This window comes from Schistocerca serialis, chromosome 3 (assembly GCF_023864345.2).
Source record: "Schistocerca serialis cubense isolate TAMUIC-IGC-003099 chromosome 3, iqSchSeri2.2, whole genome shotgun sequence".
In the NCBI taxonomy this organism is placed as follows: domain Eukaryota; kingdom Metazoa; phylum Arthropoda; class Insecta; order Orthoptera; family Acrididae; genus Schistocerca; species Schistocerca serialis.
In genome coordinates this window covers 360416547-360431809 of record NC_064640.1, presented here as the reverse complement: position 1 = coordinate 360431809, position 15263 = coordinate 360416547, and the positions used below count along the sequence as shown (strand labels likewise).

General features: G+C 42.7%; 1 protein-coding gene across 7 annotated transcripts in view; it reads left to right on the top strand.

Moving 5' to 3' along the window:
* The window catches only part of LOC126470165 (cAMP-regulated phosphoprotein 21), a 1039480-nt gene that overhangs the window by 573436 nt on the left and 450781 nt on the right, over positions 1–15263 (top strand). For 5 of the 7 annotated variants that reach the window (XM_050097794.1, XM_050097799.1, XM_050097796.1 and 2 more), the window contains one exon: positions 10010–10202. The exons of the other annotated variants lie outside the window; for them this stretch is intronic. In XM_050097794.1, the coding sequence (XP_049953751.1) occupies positions 10187–10202 (16 nt within the window). In that variant the 5' untranslated portion in view covers positions 10010–10186. The remainder of the gene's footprint in view (positions 1–10009; positions 10203–15263) is intronic. 7 annotated transcript variants of the gene reach the window in all.

Sequence of the window (15263 nt, the reverse complement as noted above, 5' to 3'; positions counted from 1 at the left end):
ATCGAAACAGTGCTGGGATGGGTGTGTGAATGGAGATGGGAATGCACTGTAGCCGCCAGGACTAAAAATCTTGAAGTCGAATAAAAATGTTATATCAACCAAGTTGGACTATTATTTCGACAATATTACTTTCCAAACATGTAAGAATCCTAGAAATGATGGTTGAGGTGTCAAGTCTATAATCATCTTAATGAAGTAGCAGCCACTATTAAACCCACACACTTTTCTACGGTTGTCGACTGCACTGATGCAACAAAGGGGTACGTGATCGTTAGAAGATTCCCACACTCCGATGGAAAATAAAAATACTCCGATCTGCATTGTGGGAAATTAAACTTCTAAAATGTCCTAGTTCTAGGCTTGTATTCTTGAACGCAAGTTTACTGTATCTTGTACCGATCAGTCTATGCAGGGTAGCTCTTGTTATTGAAAAGTCGTTCTCATTAACGGTGCCTTCAAAATTTACCTGTTGAATAAACTATGCAGTGTCCAACTGCACGGTAATACTGAAAACGTCATAGCAGATGAGAAGGAGCTATAGATCTTAGGTAATTAAATTTTCCTTGAGACATTCGAGTCTCAACTTTATCTAAGATAATGGCAGAAGCTGGAGAAATGAATCAAAAATTTGTGCCATGGGCAGGACATGAACCTTGGTCTCCACAGTACTAGGGAGATGTGTTAGCCATTACACCACTGTTGCAGTGTCCATTACACATCCGCACAGACTACCTGAATTCATGCCTTCAGCATATTTACCCCTTCTTATGGTGTGAATTAAGGTTTGTGTTAAGGCGAGCGTAGTCCATGCAGCTGTGTTACCTATACTGCTACGGTGGTGTAATGGCTGACACATCTGCCTAATAAGCAGGAGACCCCTGTCGAAATCCTGGACGTAGCACAAATTCTGATTCCTTTCTTCAGCTTCTATCATATCGTAGATGAGAATGAATTTACTTCAGAGTTTAATGTGCATTAGAAACAGGCCATTATCTTAGGCGAACATAGGCAAAGGAGAAAATCAACCGTGGTCTTGTGAAATGAATCCTCATCGGTTACGATTATTAATATTTGTGAAAACGCGAAAAACTTTAATTAGGAAGGCCTATAGATGTTAGAAACTTATTCCCTTTAAAGTCTAGCGTCTTCACTATTGCACCTACTTGATCAGGAACAGTAGATGAATATTAGATGTCGTTTATGGGCTCGTAATTCTGTAGTGGCTTAATATGTTTTCCGCTGCTGTCCAGAGAATTATGAATGCCATTAAGATTCTAAACACGGAGAAGAAGCTTTGAACACTTGTGCATTTCGAAACCAGAAGGAAAAACTTTATATGATAAATTAACATAAAAGTGATCCAATGAAAGGGCAATCAGGCAGTGGCAGATCTTGTTACAAAACCTGGGGATGAAATCTCTACCTGAGTCCTTGCATGGCACTGAAATCTGGTGATATGTCGCTCTTTCGTTGAAATAAAGTTACCATAGACCAAATACAATGTAACACTGGTAACGCAATAGTATTCGGAACCAGTATAATTCAAATCAAAGTTTATTTATTATGATGCAGGATCTCTACAATTTCGTGTGATTCCTAGAGACACTGTTTTAATAACCCCTCATTACACTGTTGCTACAAGCTCCGCGGACAAAGTACTAGACATTCACTTAAAAGAGCACACTGGTCGGTTTTGAACGATGCAAATGATGAAAAACTAGCACTAGGCGACCATGTGACCCTCCATCTGACGCAATTCATGGCAATGAATTGGGATGTGTGTGTGTGTGTGTGTGTGTGTGTGTGTGTGTGTGTGTGAGCGTGTGAGCGCTCCCTCGCAATTCGGTTGCATGGAATCAGCATGGTAAGATGAATCGATGTGAGAGAAAATGTCGGGAAGGAGCTATTGTGTTTGGACATGGCCATGCCCACACCATACTGTGGACGAAGTTGCTACATTTGATCTGCGAGGCGTATTCGGAAAGTAAGGTCCGATTAGGCACGAAATGGAAACCACTGTGAAAATCCGATGGAACTTTGCACAAATATGTTTGGCAGTGTCTTTAGTGTGCCTTTTTTTCAGTTGAGAGCGAAAAGTGATCACGTAAAAATGACTAAAACAACAGTGTCTCCCGCGAAGTATGTGGATCTGGGAAGTGATTGCGCCTGAAGTTATGCAGCCCACATAACATAAATTTCATGCGTTTCTTTCAAATTCAAATGGTTCAAATGGCTCTAAGCACTATGGGACTTAACATCCGAGGTCATCAGTCCCCTAAACGTAAAACTACTTAAACCTAACTAACCTAAGGACATCACACACACCCATGCCCGATGCAGAAATCGAACCTGCGACCGTAGCAGCCGCGTAGTTCCGGACTGAAGTGCCTAGAACCGCTCGGCCACCGTGGCCAGCGTGCGGTTCTTACTTCAAGACAATTTTCAGCCGCATACTGCAGGGCCAATGAAGACGCTCCTGCAGCGTTTTCGATGGGAAGTGTTTAATCACCCACAATGCAGCTCTCAGTTGCTCCCTCCGTTGTTCATTTCTGCTCATAGGAACCGCTGGCTACGAAAATATCATTTTGGCACAAACAACGAAAAGCAGACCTGCGTAGAGAATTGGCGAAACCACAGGCAGCTGCTTTCTGTGACGAGGGTACTGGAAAGTGTGTACAACGCCACGACAAATGTCTACGTCGGAGCGGTGACTATTTAGAGAGGTAGCTGGAAAGTGTGGCTAACTGTTGCGAATAAAATATTTTTGATTTTCACTATAGTTTTTATTTCGCAACCGATCGGACCTTACTTTCTAAACAGCTCTCGTATCAGCTCCAACAGTATAAAGCGTCTACAAGAACAATGTGCCGTTCGCCGCTATGTAACACCGTGTAAGAAACGTTGTTGTACAAAGGCCCTCACTGACAGACAGTAAGATGAGCATCACGCCCTGCCTATGACAAACAGTTTCAAACCCGACAGGAATTACAGCTGACAATGAGTGCAGGTCCATATCAACCAGTTTGTGGGTGAACATTGTGCATTAGAGTTTTCTATATGGGTACCTTGCAAAAGGGCATTATTCACAGCTGCATATATAGATGCCAGTCTTCATTGGGCCAAACAACTGGACGTTAGATGAGTGGAGGCTTGTAAAGTGGTCAAACAAGTTACGATTTTGCCTCTTTTCATGTTGTAGCGAACTGGGGCTGGGGTCGTATTGTAATCCGGAGGTAGAGAGAAGAGTGAGGGTGAATGGCGGTATAACTATCTTCATAACTACAGGCGAGGGCCAGGCGCGGTCGCATGTGCCACGAAGGAATGCTGACAGCTCGTTAGTGAGTCGTAACGTCACCGCCACAGGTCAGTGCCACAGCTGCGTGCTGTGCTGGCGACGGTAGCAAAGGCGAGGAAAATGCGGCCCACCCAGACTTAATGTGATGAGCCAGTGCAGCAACCACCTCAGAGCTCTCGAAGACAGCCCGTCATGCAGTCGGTGGAGATTACCGAACGTGGTCCAGGAAGCTGGCTGTCATGAAGACTAGACCCCAGTCACTCACTAGGGATCGGCCAAGATGTCAGCAGACGCTCACGAGTTGGCCAGAGGGCGGCGCAGACGCGCCTCGCCTGGTCGGTGTGCAGATGACAGCTTACAGGTCATTTGCAACGACTTACTTGGGGATGAGGACTGCTGTTCACCAGCCTTCTCAACCGCAATGTCCAAGTATGCAGCTGTGGCAGACCACAGTAATGGAATGCATTAGGTTGGCTGCCTCTCAGTGTTGAAATCAGCATGCGAGTAGTAGACTGTCCATCATTGATCAGCACGTCGTGGTTTGACTGAAACTCAACAGACATTCTCTTTGATTCTAGCGACACAGATACAATGGCAGCACGACAGAATGTGTTCTCGAGATCCTAAAGCCTCTGTATTCAATGGGTCTAGCATGCATCTTTGACGCAGTGGCTCTAGTTGTAAATGTGCATTTGTCCCCATTCGTTGGACCCATCAGCGCTCCTTGCCTCACTATGGGTAATTCCAATAATGGTTCTGGGCATCTGAATCAGGTTTCCTACGTCTGCGTTTGACTTTGTAGTGGAACTCAGTCGGTGAAGTTGTGTGGTGTTGCCTCACCATGCCCTGCTAAGCAGCACAGCGGTGCTTGCGTTTCTGCCTGCCGTGAACCTAGGTGTTGCATTGGCTATATGTTGTGTTGAAATAACGACTGGCTCAGTAGACCAGCACTAACTTACTCTGTTCCAAACTCACCTCTTAGTACTTTAACAAGATTTTAAGTCTGCCCAATAAAGTTATTTCCCTATGCTATAATATGATACAAAGCATCGAGGGCACATAGGCCTGATGAGCGTTTGACCCACAGTGTGTGGAGGGTTCACTTCATGCCGTATGGGTGTGTTCTCTGTACCATGACTTGTGACCTTTCACTCAGGTTACCATAAACATGTACCACTTTGTTTATTTCGGCATTCTCGATGAGTGAGTACTGTCTTTTCTTCCCCATCTTCGTGATGGGTACATTGTGGATATTTTCGTATCCAACACGACAACTGTGAACACAGGACCGGATGCATATATTCCTGGTTTCATGAACACTCAAGCACCATAACGCACCTCGACTATCCCACCAACCGACTGATGTTAAGGCTATAAAAATGTAGGACACTATTTGGAACGGTGGGTTGAATGTAGCAATAAACCTCCCTGCTGTACGACGTATAATCATCAGTGAGTGGCTCCAGATGAATAAGGCATATCTGAAGAAATTTGTGGGCCCTCTTCCTCGTTGAACGGAGGCCGCTATATACGCTAGAGGTATTAGCGTGATGTCTCCTGGAGTAACTAATTTGTTTCCAGAATGAGATGTTCACTCTGCAGCGGAGTGGGCGCTGATATGAAACTTCCTGACAGATTAAAACTGTGTGCCGGACCGAGACTCGAACTCGAGACCTTTGCCTTTCGCGGGCAAGTGCTCTACCAACTGAGCTACCCAAGCGCGACTCACGCCCCTTCCTCACAGCTTTACTTCTGCCAGTACCTCGCCTCCTACCTTCCAAACTTTACAGAAGCTCTCCTGCGAAAGTTGCAGAACTAGCACTCCTGAAAGAAAGGATATTGCGGAGACATGGCTTAGCCACAGTCTGGGAGCTTTTTCACTAACTAATTTGTTATCCGTTGTGCTTACTATCGGGACCAATAATCTTATATTATTTTTAGCAATCAAATTGGTTCAAATGACTCTGAGCACTATGGGACTTAACATCTGAGGTCATCAGTCCCCTAGAACTTAGAACTACTTAAACCTAACTAACCTAAGGACAACATACACATGCATGCCCGAGGCAGGATTCGAACCTGCGACCGTAGTGGTCACGCGGTTCCAGACTGTAGCGCCTAGAAGCGCTCGGCAACACCGGCCGGCTTTTAGCAATCAGTTGAATTTTATTTAGCTAATGATTTTGTTTTCCAATTAAATAATATGTCATAACAGATTATCTGAAAATCTACTGTGTCGTTTCCTATACGATTAAGTGTATGTTTGTGCGCAGTCCCGCGTGTGGCGTAGAAGACGTGAAGAAGCCAGTGAAAACTGAATGTTGCACTCTGTAGTACACATTAGCTGTAAACGAATTAATAGGTTTTCTCAGTTAAATAAATGGCGTTATAGTAATGACTCTGGAATCGGTATGGGGAAACGAAGATCGCAATATCATTCATGTGTTTCTTACTGGTGCCATGCTATATACACAATTGTCCATTTTCGGCTCTTCGCTCTACTTGATTGTTTAAAATAAATGGTTAAATAAACATTCAAATAAATTAGTTTAATAACAGGCATCTGTGCTCTTAAAGCTAAAAGGAAATAGTTTTCCACAGAGTTTCAAACCTAGAGATTCTCCCGGAGAGGAGAAACACCGTAAAGAGCATGCAGCACGAGGATAAATTGGAAAAAAGAAGTTAAAATTTATTGGTATCTGGTCCAGATCAGTGTATTTGTCTTCACAGTACTGATTTTTCGGAAACATGAAGAGATTTGCCCACAACACGAGTATCAGAAATTATGAATCTGATACTATGACGTATGACAAGTCTTTGCATGTCCTTTGTGTGTAACGTATGTGTTTTGTGTCTGTATTGCATATACCAATCTACCACACTTTAAGCAGAGATATCGCCAATATTATTATACAGCGTGATCAGAAACAGTCCAAAACACGAGTAACGATGTTGCAGGGTAGATTGTAGTCAGAAATGTTTGTTAAGACAAATGTCGATACATTGTTGTTGATCGGTAACATACAATAACTACATTAGCATACGCACGAGTAGCTAGCAGGGTCAGATAATGTTTTTCACTAATATTATAAACCGCAATAGCCACAGCCACCAGACATTAAAATGCCTTCCTACGTCCAGGGATGATCATAGAAGCGCCATTAGAACACAGAGTCCGGTTCCTGGGCGTCACAGAGTATCAGGGATCTACAGTTCTGTACACAGACACAGGTCTTACAGTGTGTCACTCGAACGCCTCACCGCAAACGGCAAATTACTTTCCGTCACCAGTTTCCAGTGTAGCGTGGCTACAAAAAATGGTTCAAATGGCTTTGAGCACTATGGGACTTAACAGCGGAGGTCATCAGTCCCCTAGAACTTAGAACTACTTAAACCTAACTAACCTAAGGGCATCACACACATCCATGTCCGAGGCAGGATTCGAACCTGCGACTGTAGCAGTCGCGCGGTTCCAGACTGAAGCACCTAGAACCGCTCGGCCATACCGGCCGGCCAACGCGGCTACACCGGTGCCGTTCCCGTAGATTTGCACATCATCTTGGCATGTAGAGAAGTATTCAGTATTAAAGTGCTTCTTACTCAGATACTCAGTTTCTAGAGAGCCACGCAGGCACGCACACACACACACACACACACACACACACACACACACACACACACACACACACACATGCATACACACGGCCACCACTGAAGTGGACAACAAAATTAGGCTATGCTCCCATTATACAGCTATTGAATATTTCTGAGGACCACACGACAGCCGAGAGGCTGATGAGCACCTCGCAACTTTCTACATTGCTCGCATGAGGTTCGTGACAAGAGTCCCTCGTTGCGACCCTCCCTTGCGAGATTGCTGTTGTCTGAGGGATTAGCATGAATCCTCGTATCAAGTCCATGAGTCTCATCAACTATCTTTCACTGCCTGTAGTATAGTATAGTCGAAATTGCTATCAAATAACCAAGAAAGGGTTAACACAATCGTCTTTAAACTATTTTCGACTGAAATATCGGCAAAATGCTCAAATTCGTGCAGCCACTATGCCATGCCAAACGCTCAAGTCTGATTAACACTCTAAGTAAAACCATCGACAAGCACCCATCTCCCTGATTCCCGATCACACAAAGTCGCGCGTCCTGCATCCAGGTGTGTGAGAAACCTGGTCCTATGTCCTCGGAAGTGCCACCCGTTCCAAACGCCAACTGGATTCGAAGCATTGACCTACGGCAAGGCTTAAAGTTTGGTGAGTGCAAATGGGCGCTCAGGTTCAGTGGAGATGGCGCCGTTGCGTGCTGCTACGTTTCCACGCGCACACGAGAGATATGGCTCACAAAATAGTTAGGCAAGGCTATTCGCGTTAAATTTCCTCCCCAAGGCTCATGAGCTGCTTGCGAACACGTTGCCTGCAAGTGTGTACTCAGTTTTACAAGAGAGCCCATTTACCATCTTACATGTGCAATGGATGTTGAAATTTAACGCAGCATGTAGCGTTACACCCAAGTAAAAGTACCTTAAGCTGACCAGAGGATTCATTGAAAGACTATTTTGGCAATGCAACGAGATAGCAGCTAAGTTTCTATATGGCTACTTGAGTCATCACCATACTCACGTCAGCTGCTCTCTCCTGACCATTGGTTCCAAACACGAAAAGTTTTCTTCGAGAGGAGGGACAAGATTGTGGTGTTGTGGCTGGGATCACTCGAGTTGTGAGATTTCAGTGGCGTTCATAAGAATAAGCCCACAAGCCGAGAGCATTATATCGTGCAGGGCGCAAACAGTAAGGATTTTGAGAGTATGGCAGCCTGTCGAGCAGAAGAATTCAGGTATCGTACCAGAATGGAGATTTTTTCCTGTCGTAACAATTACAGATGATCCATACTTTGGCATGAATATACTCAGCCGATCCACCTGATCCTATACTAACAGTTACAGATTTATTCCGTCGTTTTAATGTCCCATGAATCATGTTAATGCTAATTCTCTGTGATGTGGAATCTGTCAATTAGTTTCAAAAAGAATTTACGTCAAAATATAACAATATGGGGGTCTTTTGCGTAAGTGTTTTAAACATACCAGAGACATCCAGACACCTATTACTGGCCATCAATATGGGGATGTCCATCCTTCGCCTTTAATATGGCTTCAGGTCACTTACAGTGAGATGTCTGAATGTCTGGAGGAATGGCAGACCATTCTTTCTCAAGAGTCGTAACCAGAGAAGGTGTGATGTTGCACTCTGGAGTCCCAGAGCGAAGTCGACGTTCTAAGGTGTTACAGTGGGTTAAGGTCCGGACTCTAGGTAGGCCCGTCCATTTCAGGAACGTTATTGTCCACAAACCATTGCCTCACAGGGTGCATTGTCATCCTGACATAAGCAGCCATCGTCTCTGAACCCTTCACCTACTGCAGGTAGTGCGCAATGCTGTAAAATGTGTTCATATCCTCCCGCGTTTGGCGTTTTCGTAAGCGCAACAAAGGGTATACGTTCTAACCGAGAGGTGCCGCTGTTACTGCTTTTCTAATGACAACATGACATTCCCGTCCTCTTTTTACTTTGGCGGATCAGCCTCTCGTGAAACCTAGTGGTGAGTTCCGTATTACACAAGGGCATCCGGATGATTTTAATCAGACTTCGTCTGTACTTGATACTGTAAATTACCAAATTCGACTTATGACTGTGATAAATAGACTTTTAATTCCAAAATCATTCGCAAACTGAGGACACCTCAACAAGAAATGGAGAGATGCATTTGCGAATTATTAGGAGAGACAGGAAAATAAATGGATCGGGAAAAAAATCGAAGAGGAAGTCGTAATTGTAACTGTAATCAACATGAAGTGAGAGAGGACTTGACATGTAGCCAGGCAAATGGATGGTAGGCGACTAAGTTGTTTGCTGTATTCCAAGAGATGAGAAAAGACTGAGATGACAGCCTTAGGGGGATGCGTAGAAAACACACAAGAGAAACCTACATGCTTACCTTTCAAGACCGCAAAGCACGGAAATCTCTACGTGAGACCTTTTTGCAGAAGTGGATGTCAGCTAGATGATGATGATGATGATGACGATGACGATGGTGATGATGACCACAATATTTAATTTGCCTTTAAATTAAGTTAACTGAACATGCTCATACGTACAAGCAAGCGCATTTGCGAATGCGCGCGCGCCCACACACACACACACACACACACACACACACACACACACACTACAGGCACTTACACCACACATATATATAATTTTGCATTAACAGTTCCGTCAGTTATCAAACGCTGAAATATTACCATAATGAGTATCAGATAAGTTTCGTTTGTGTGTGCTTGGGTCACTTTGCTGCGAAACATGTCTGATTAACACAGTCATTGGCTTACATTTACTTTTGAGTAATGCTCTGAGGATTTCAGAATTTGATAGTTGTGTTTTGCTATAGCATACTGTGTTGTTTTGCACTGTGAAGCTCAGTCTGATTAACAGAGTTGGCTTACACGCAGAACTTGGTGGTTACGGTTTGCTATAGGAAGTATCTAATACATATTACAATACATTTTTATTATTTTTCAAACAATAAGTTTTGTAACAGGATAACAAGGCTGTAGTTGTAAGTTTCATTGCATGTATAATTGCTTCCCTGAAATTTTCCTTACTTCAGTTTTTTAATTTTTGTTTTATTTTTTCTTATGTTTGCTAGCTTGGAGCGGCATTCGAGTGTTGTCCAGACCTGCTCCTACTAGGCAGTATGCCGAACTAACGGATTACAAGTGGTACACTCAAGTAGTTGCTCTCCATTTGGGCATCCAACCTCCCAGCTCTTATCCTCTGCCTTGTGTCACTGTATATTAATGATAATCCATTCACCCTTGATAAAATGGCAAGACTGGAAAGTGAGTATATTATATTTTCGTCGTAATAAAGTTATATTTGTTTTAAAGAAAATGCTGTCGGCATTTGTTTCTTTTCCAGGAAAATCTTTTGTTATGTTTTGCATTTGTTACGAATGTTTCTATGCCTTTACCCGTAACATAGCAGTACTGTATCTTATTTGAAACAATCCGTACTGTAGTCTGGCATATGGTCCTCGTTCTGTGTTAATCCTTAGCCATTCGTAGTTTGGGATATTTTTTTTCTCTTAGACATTTGCTTTGCATCTGTATTCGTTTACAGGATTGCCATGTCATGCTTGTACTGCTTACTATTTAAAAGCGTCTTATAATTACTTGGCCACGAGAAATTATCTTAAAATGTATAAGCTGAACTTCGGAATATCAAATTAATAGACTGTTACTTATTGTATCACAATTAGTGATCCTGAATGATATTTGTTGTAAATTAAGTGAAAATATATTAGCAGGAAACTGTAACAATGAGTACTTCTAACTGTTCCTTATAATCAACTGAATATCAACGCTGTAAATTATTGTCTTGAAACTGAAACTCTTTAATTTTCAGTGCAAAAGTTTTTCAATTGCTTTCTTTCAAAAACTGTATTTCCTGTGAACTAATTAGCCATTATTATTACTATTATTATTACAAGACTCACTAAATAGACTGCTGATGCTATGGTTCGGCTAAATGTTGCCGCATGTTACATGAATTTCTCAACTTCCATATATAGTGTTCTACAGGGTAGTTGTGATCCTGAATCGAAGTATACCAGAAGAACAAGAGTGGCGGCAAACCACGCTAGAAAAAGTAGATATCATTTATCGGAGTGCCTACGTTCAGACTTGTTACGGGCAGAGAGAGAAAATGCATTATGATGGTATGAAGGCTTTCATGATCGGATGATAGTGCTGCTGGTAAACCTGTCGGGATATAAGGTCGTGGTCCACCAAATTCTTCTGTTCCTAACGTTTCGTCCAGAACTGCGCTGGACATCTTCAGAGGCGTTGCTCCTGCGTTGAGTCCTGCCAACGGAGGAGCAACGCCTGTGAAGATGTCAAGCGCAGTTCTGGACGGAAAGTTAGGAAGAGAAGATTTCCGTAGACCACGACCTTATACCCTGAAAGGGTTACCAACAACAAATGTATTAAGACCAGACGATATGAGCTGATGACTTTAGAGCGATAATAATAGACGGTGCCAAACGAATGCGATATACTGTCTTAGAATACTACAAGAATTGAATTCTTCTCGGCAGCTGCTATCAAGTGTTAATCGATAAGGGCACTTGAGGCATCACCATCAAAATTATGGATCACAACACTTACTTCAAAACTGACGGGTGACAACAGTCTGGAGCCAAAGACAACTCATGCAGCCTGACACTAAATCAGAACTGAATGTGGGAACTTTATGTGTCTGACTGGACAATGAGACGTTCCTTAGCTCCAAGAGGTATGGGTACAGAAGACGAGCCGAGGCCTTTGATGAAGCCACAGCATACAAGTCAGTCTTTTGGGGCTTCTGAGGCTGCTCATTAAAAAGTAGAGTACTCAGTGTATGGGCATTCTGGCGTGACTCACTGTAAGAGTCTTATAGGCCTTGTGTATGTTGTGCGACTAGGTACTGCGTAAACCACATAACGCCTCGGATGTTTCTTGCTAACAAGGCACCGTTCAGGCAATTTATGAGCCTGTATGGCTGTAGGATTTTCTCGCATGAGCTTGATTAGGTGATCTTGTCATTCATGGCAATTCGCGCTGGCCGCTCTGAAATGTCACTTGGTGTTCTTTTAAATACTGACGGAACAAGATGATGCAGTGGGTAAGTCACAGGTTTCGCCCGTCCAATTATCCAGATTTATCGTTCCCATGTCTGCCATAAAGCGCTTAAGGTAGCAGCTGCGAGATGCCATATCATATATTTTAGCTTATCACTCCATAAAACCTTTTCTACTGCTACATGCCAGTTACAGTGTCGTCTGCATTTTAAGCTGTGTTACGAAACCAATTACTTCGAACAGTGGCTACAGGACAGCAGTACGACCTGAATACATGATTCCTATGCCTCTTGAGAGGACTTTTTGTCTCTGTCGTCTGTATCTGAACTGTAACGGAAGTCCTATAGAATAGTGGACATGTGAGAATTGATCTCTACAGAAGGCTTAATTTCAGGTCATCACTTTCGGGCCGTTCTGTACGTCTGTAAACTTGCTACAGTACCAGAACATTTAAAGTTTAGCCTCATCTTATAAAACGCAACTGTAGATGTTAAATCACCGAGCTCCTGTGATGCTGCGACTCCAGGATACCCAGGAGAAGGTATCCACTGGATGAAGCAAAGAGCAGAAGTCCCCACGAAATTTACCGGAGCCCACTTCTTGTTCTGCACTGAGCCCTCTTGTTCACGTTTCGTTATCTCTGTGGGCATAGACCACAGTTACTGCGCACCTTTGTCTAGCAGTTGTTGAGCTCTATCTACGAGCTTACTGCCCACGTGTCTTCTGAGGTATTCAGCTCTTATGCGCCATATCGGACGACGATTGGCTTCTCTTCGTTCTCCTCTTATTAAAATTTCCAGTTGTTCTATCGATAATCTGTTAATGATGCATGTGGTTTAATTTATGGAAGGAACTTGTAAATTGTTTCTTTTCCTACCGTCAATGAACATTGTTTTTTCTTGTTTTGCTTCTCAAATATCTATCACTAGTGAAGGGCAATGTTCACAACTACTACATCGTAGCTCGGCTTAACAAAGTGTGTGGCTAGGACATTGGTACCTTTTACAATTTTTTGCGTTGAAGTATCTTCAGGTCGTATTAGTTTCTTATTATTTTGTATTCCTTCTCAGGAGAGGAGAATAATGCAAACGCCCACAGTTTATACTCACTGTTTCATTTATCATTTATCTTCAGCACACACATAACTCTGTGTATTGCCCTCGGCATTTGGCACACACTTCGCTTGGTCTGGCTGGAAGTACTTAAAAAGTCTATAAACATTCACCGTTTTGTGCACTATCCCATGTTACGCTATTATTTGCACTACCATTCACAAAGAATTAAAATAGTTACATACATCGTCCATACATATCTTACAGAGCAATTCCAGAGCTGTATCATAAGCAAATTTAACTGTGAGAGTAAGAGAAAAAAATATAAACTTATTCATTACGCCAATGGATACCATCTTTCAACGCAGTCTTACACACACACACACACACACACACACACACACACACACAAAGTGCAAATTGACTATGCCTTAAAAAGTTTATGAATTCATTTAAATAACTTACTTCGTTTGTCCGCGAACGCACTCTGACGCACTTCACCAAATTCAGTCGACGTCTTCTGAAAGTTGCACAAGTCGCACTTTTATTTCACGGATTATCCAGTTTTGAACCTATGTTTCCTACTCCTCTATGAATCCGGGATCCTTTTGGTAATATCTGTGAACTACTTACCCTATTCGCACTTTTGGTGCTGTGGCAAATACGCATGGCCACATTAAGTCTGTCTACATCTTCCCCTTAACTGCAGTAGAATTCACTTCTGTGTTAGTCAAAAATTAATACAAAACGGTGATTTTGTATGGTTTGTGTGTCAAGTTAAATAAGCGTAATGACATTACTATTTTGACAATCTTTCAGAGACAGCACTATCACGTCCAAAGCATGTGGTCCCTTGTTTCTAAAGCATTGCTCTTCTTAGAAGATATTTCAAATTCTGTTAGTAAATTTAAGATATCTATTTCACCAGTCGTATTTAATAAGATAGAGAGTATTCCATCGCAAAGACATTTGGATTCTATGCAGTAAAGCTTTCACGCAGAGAGTGTCAAAGGACCGTCACAGGGCTATCGTTCCCACGCATCCTTAACACTGACTTGTATTCAGTTTCAGGTTCCCCAAGTTGCGCACGGCAGCATGTTTTCCGTATATCTGCTCATATTCTTTGACTTGATGACATCCTGTACCACAAAGCGACGGAGAGCTGGGAAAAGAAATTTTTCAGTCCTTTTACAGGTGCAAAATACAAGAAAAACTTCCTACAATGCAGCATTTTATTTCACTTTTCAATCTTTTTTTGTAAACCACGCATGGATCACATAACACTCATTAAATTAGTGGCACTTAACTCACTCTTATGGCTTGCACATTTAGTTGAGTCGGAACAGAAATCCTGCGTTTCACTATTATGTCACATCAGTAGTCAGGGTACGTTTCAGTTCGGCAGGGAAAACTTCATGCTTAGAGTCTGCATTAGCAGACTTGGCGTACAACAGCGGCCATACTTATTTGCTCGACACCAGAGTTGTTTAAATCACCATAAAGGCGACACTACGCTTCCTTTTGATTAATAACTTCTGGGCAGCAGTACGACCACTGAACTGGAGACTTACCACAAACAGGAGGGTCGTTCTGTCACTGAGCTGTGTCAGCTGCAACGGAAGTCTGCTACAATAATTAGTAAGATAGGTTGGCTGAGCATGGTTTGCAGTTCGGTGGTCAGCGTTTTATTTCTTCAGCCTAACAGATGCCTGAAGGTGTGCTTCTCTGGCGTTTGTACATCACAGTAAAATCGTTAACAGTGGACCTACGTAATCTGGTCAAAAGTGTCCGGACATCTGCTAGCGAACAGTAACATGGGGTTTCTCCACCGTTCGCCATTACATGACTAGAGCTCTGCTGAGTATACTTTCAATGATGTGTCTGAAAGTGGAGGCATGGCAGCCCATTCTTTCACAAAAGCCGAAACCAGAAAAGTTAATGATATTGGACGCTGGGGTCTGGAGCGAAATTGGCGTTCTAACTCACCGCGGAGGTGTTCTGTTCGGTACATATCGGGATTCCGAGCATCTCAGGTCATTTAATAAATCTTATTGTCCACAAAGCATTGCCTCACAGATCCTACTTTACGAGGGGCGTTTGAAAAGTCAGTGTAAAAATAAAAACTACTTACGAGTTTGAGGTAAATCTTTTTTTTATTATTTTTCGACATAGTCGCCTTTTAGATTTACACACTTTGTCCAACGCTGTTCTAATTGATCCCTTCCGAATAA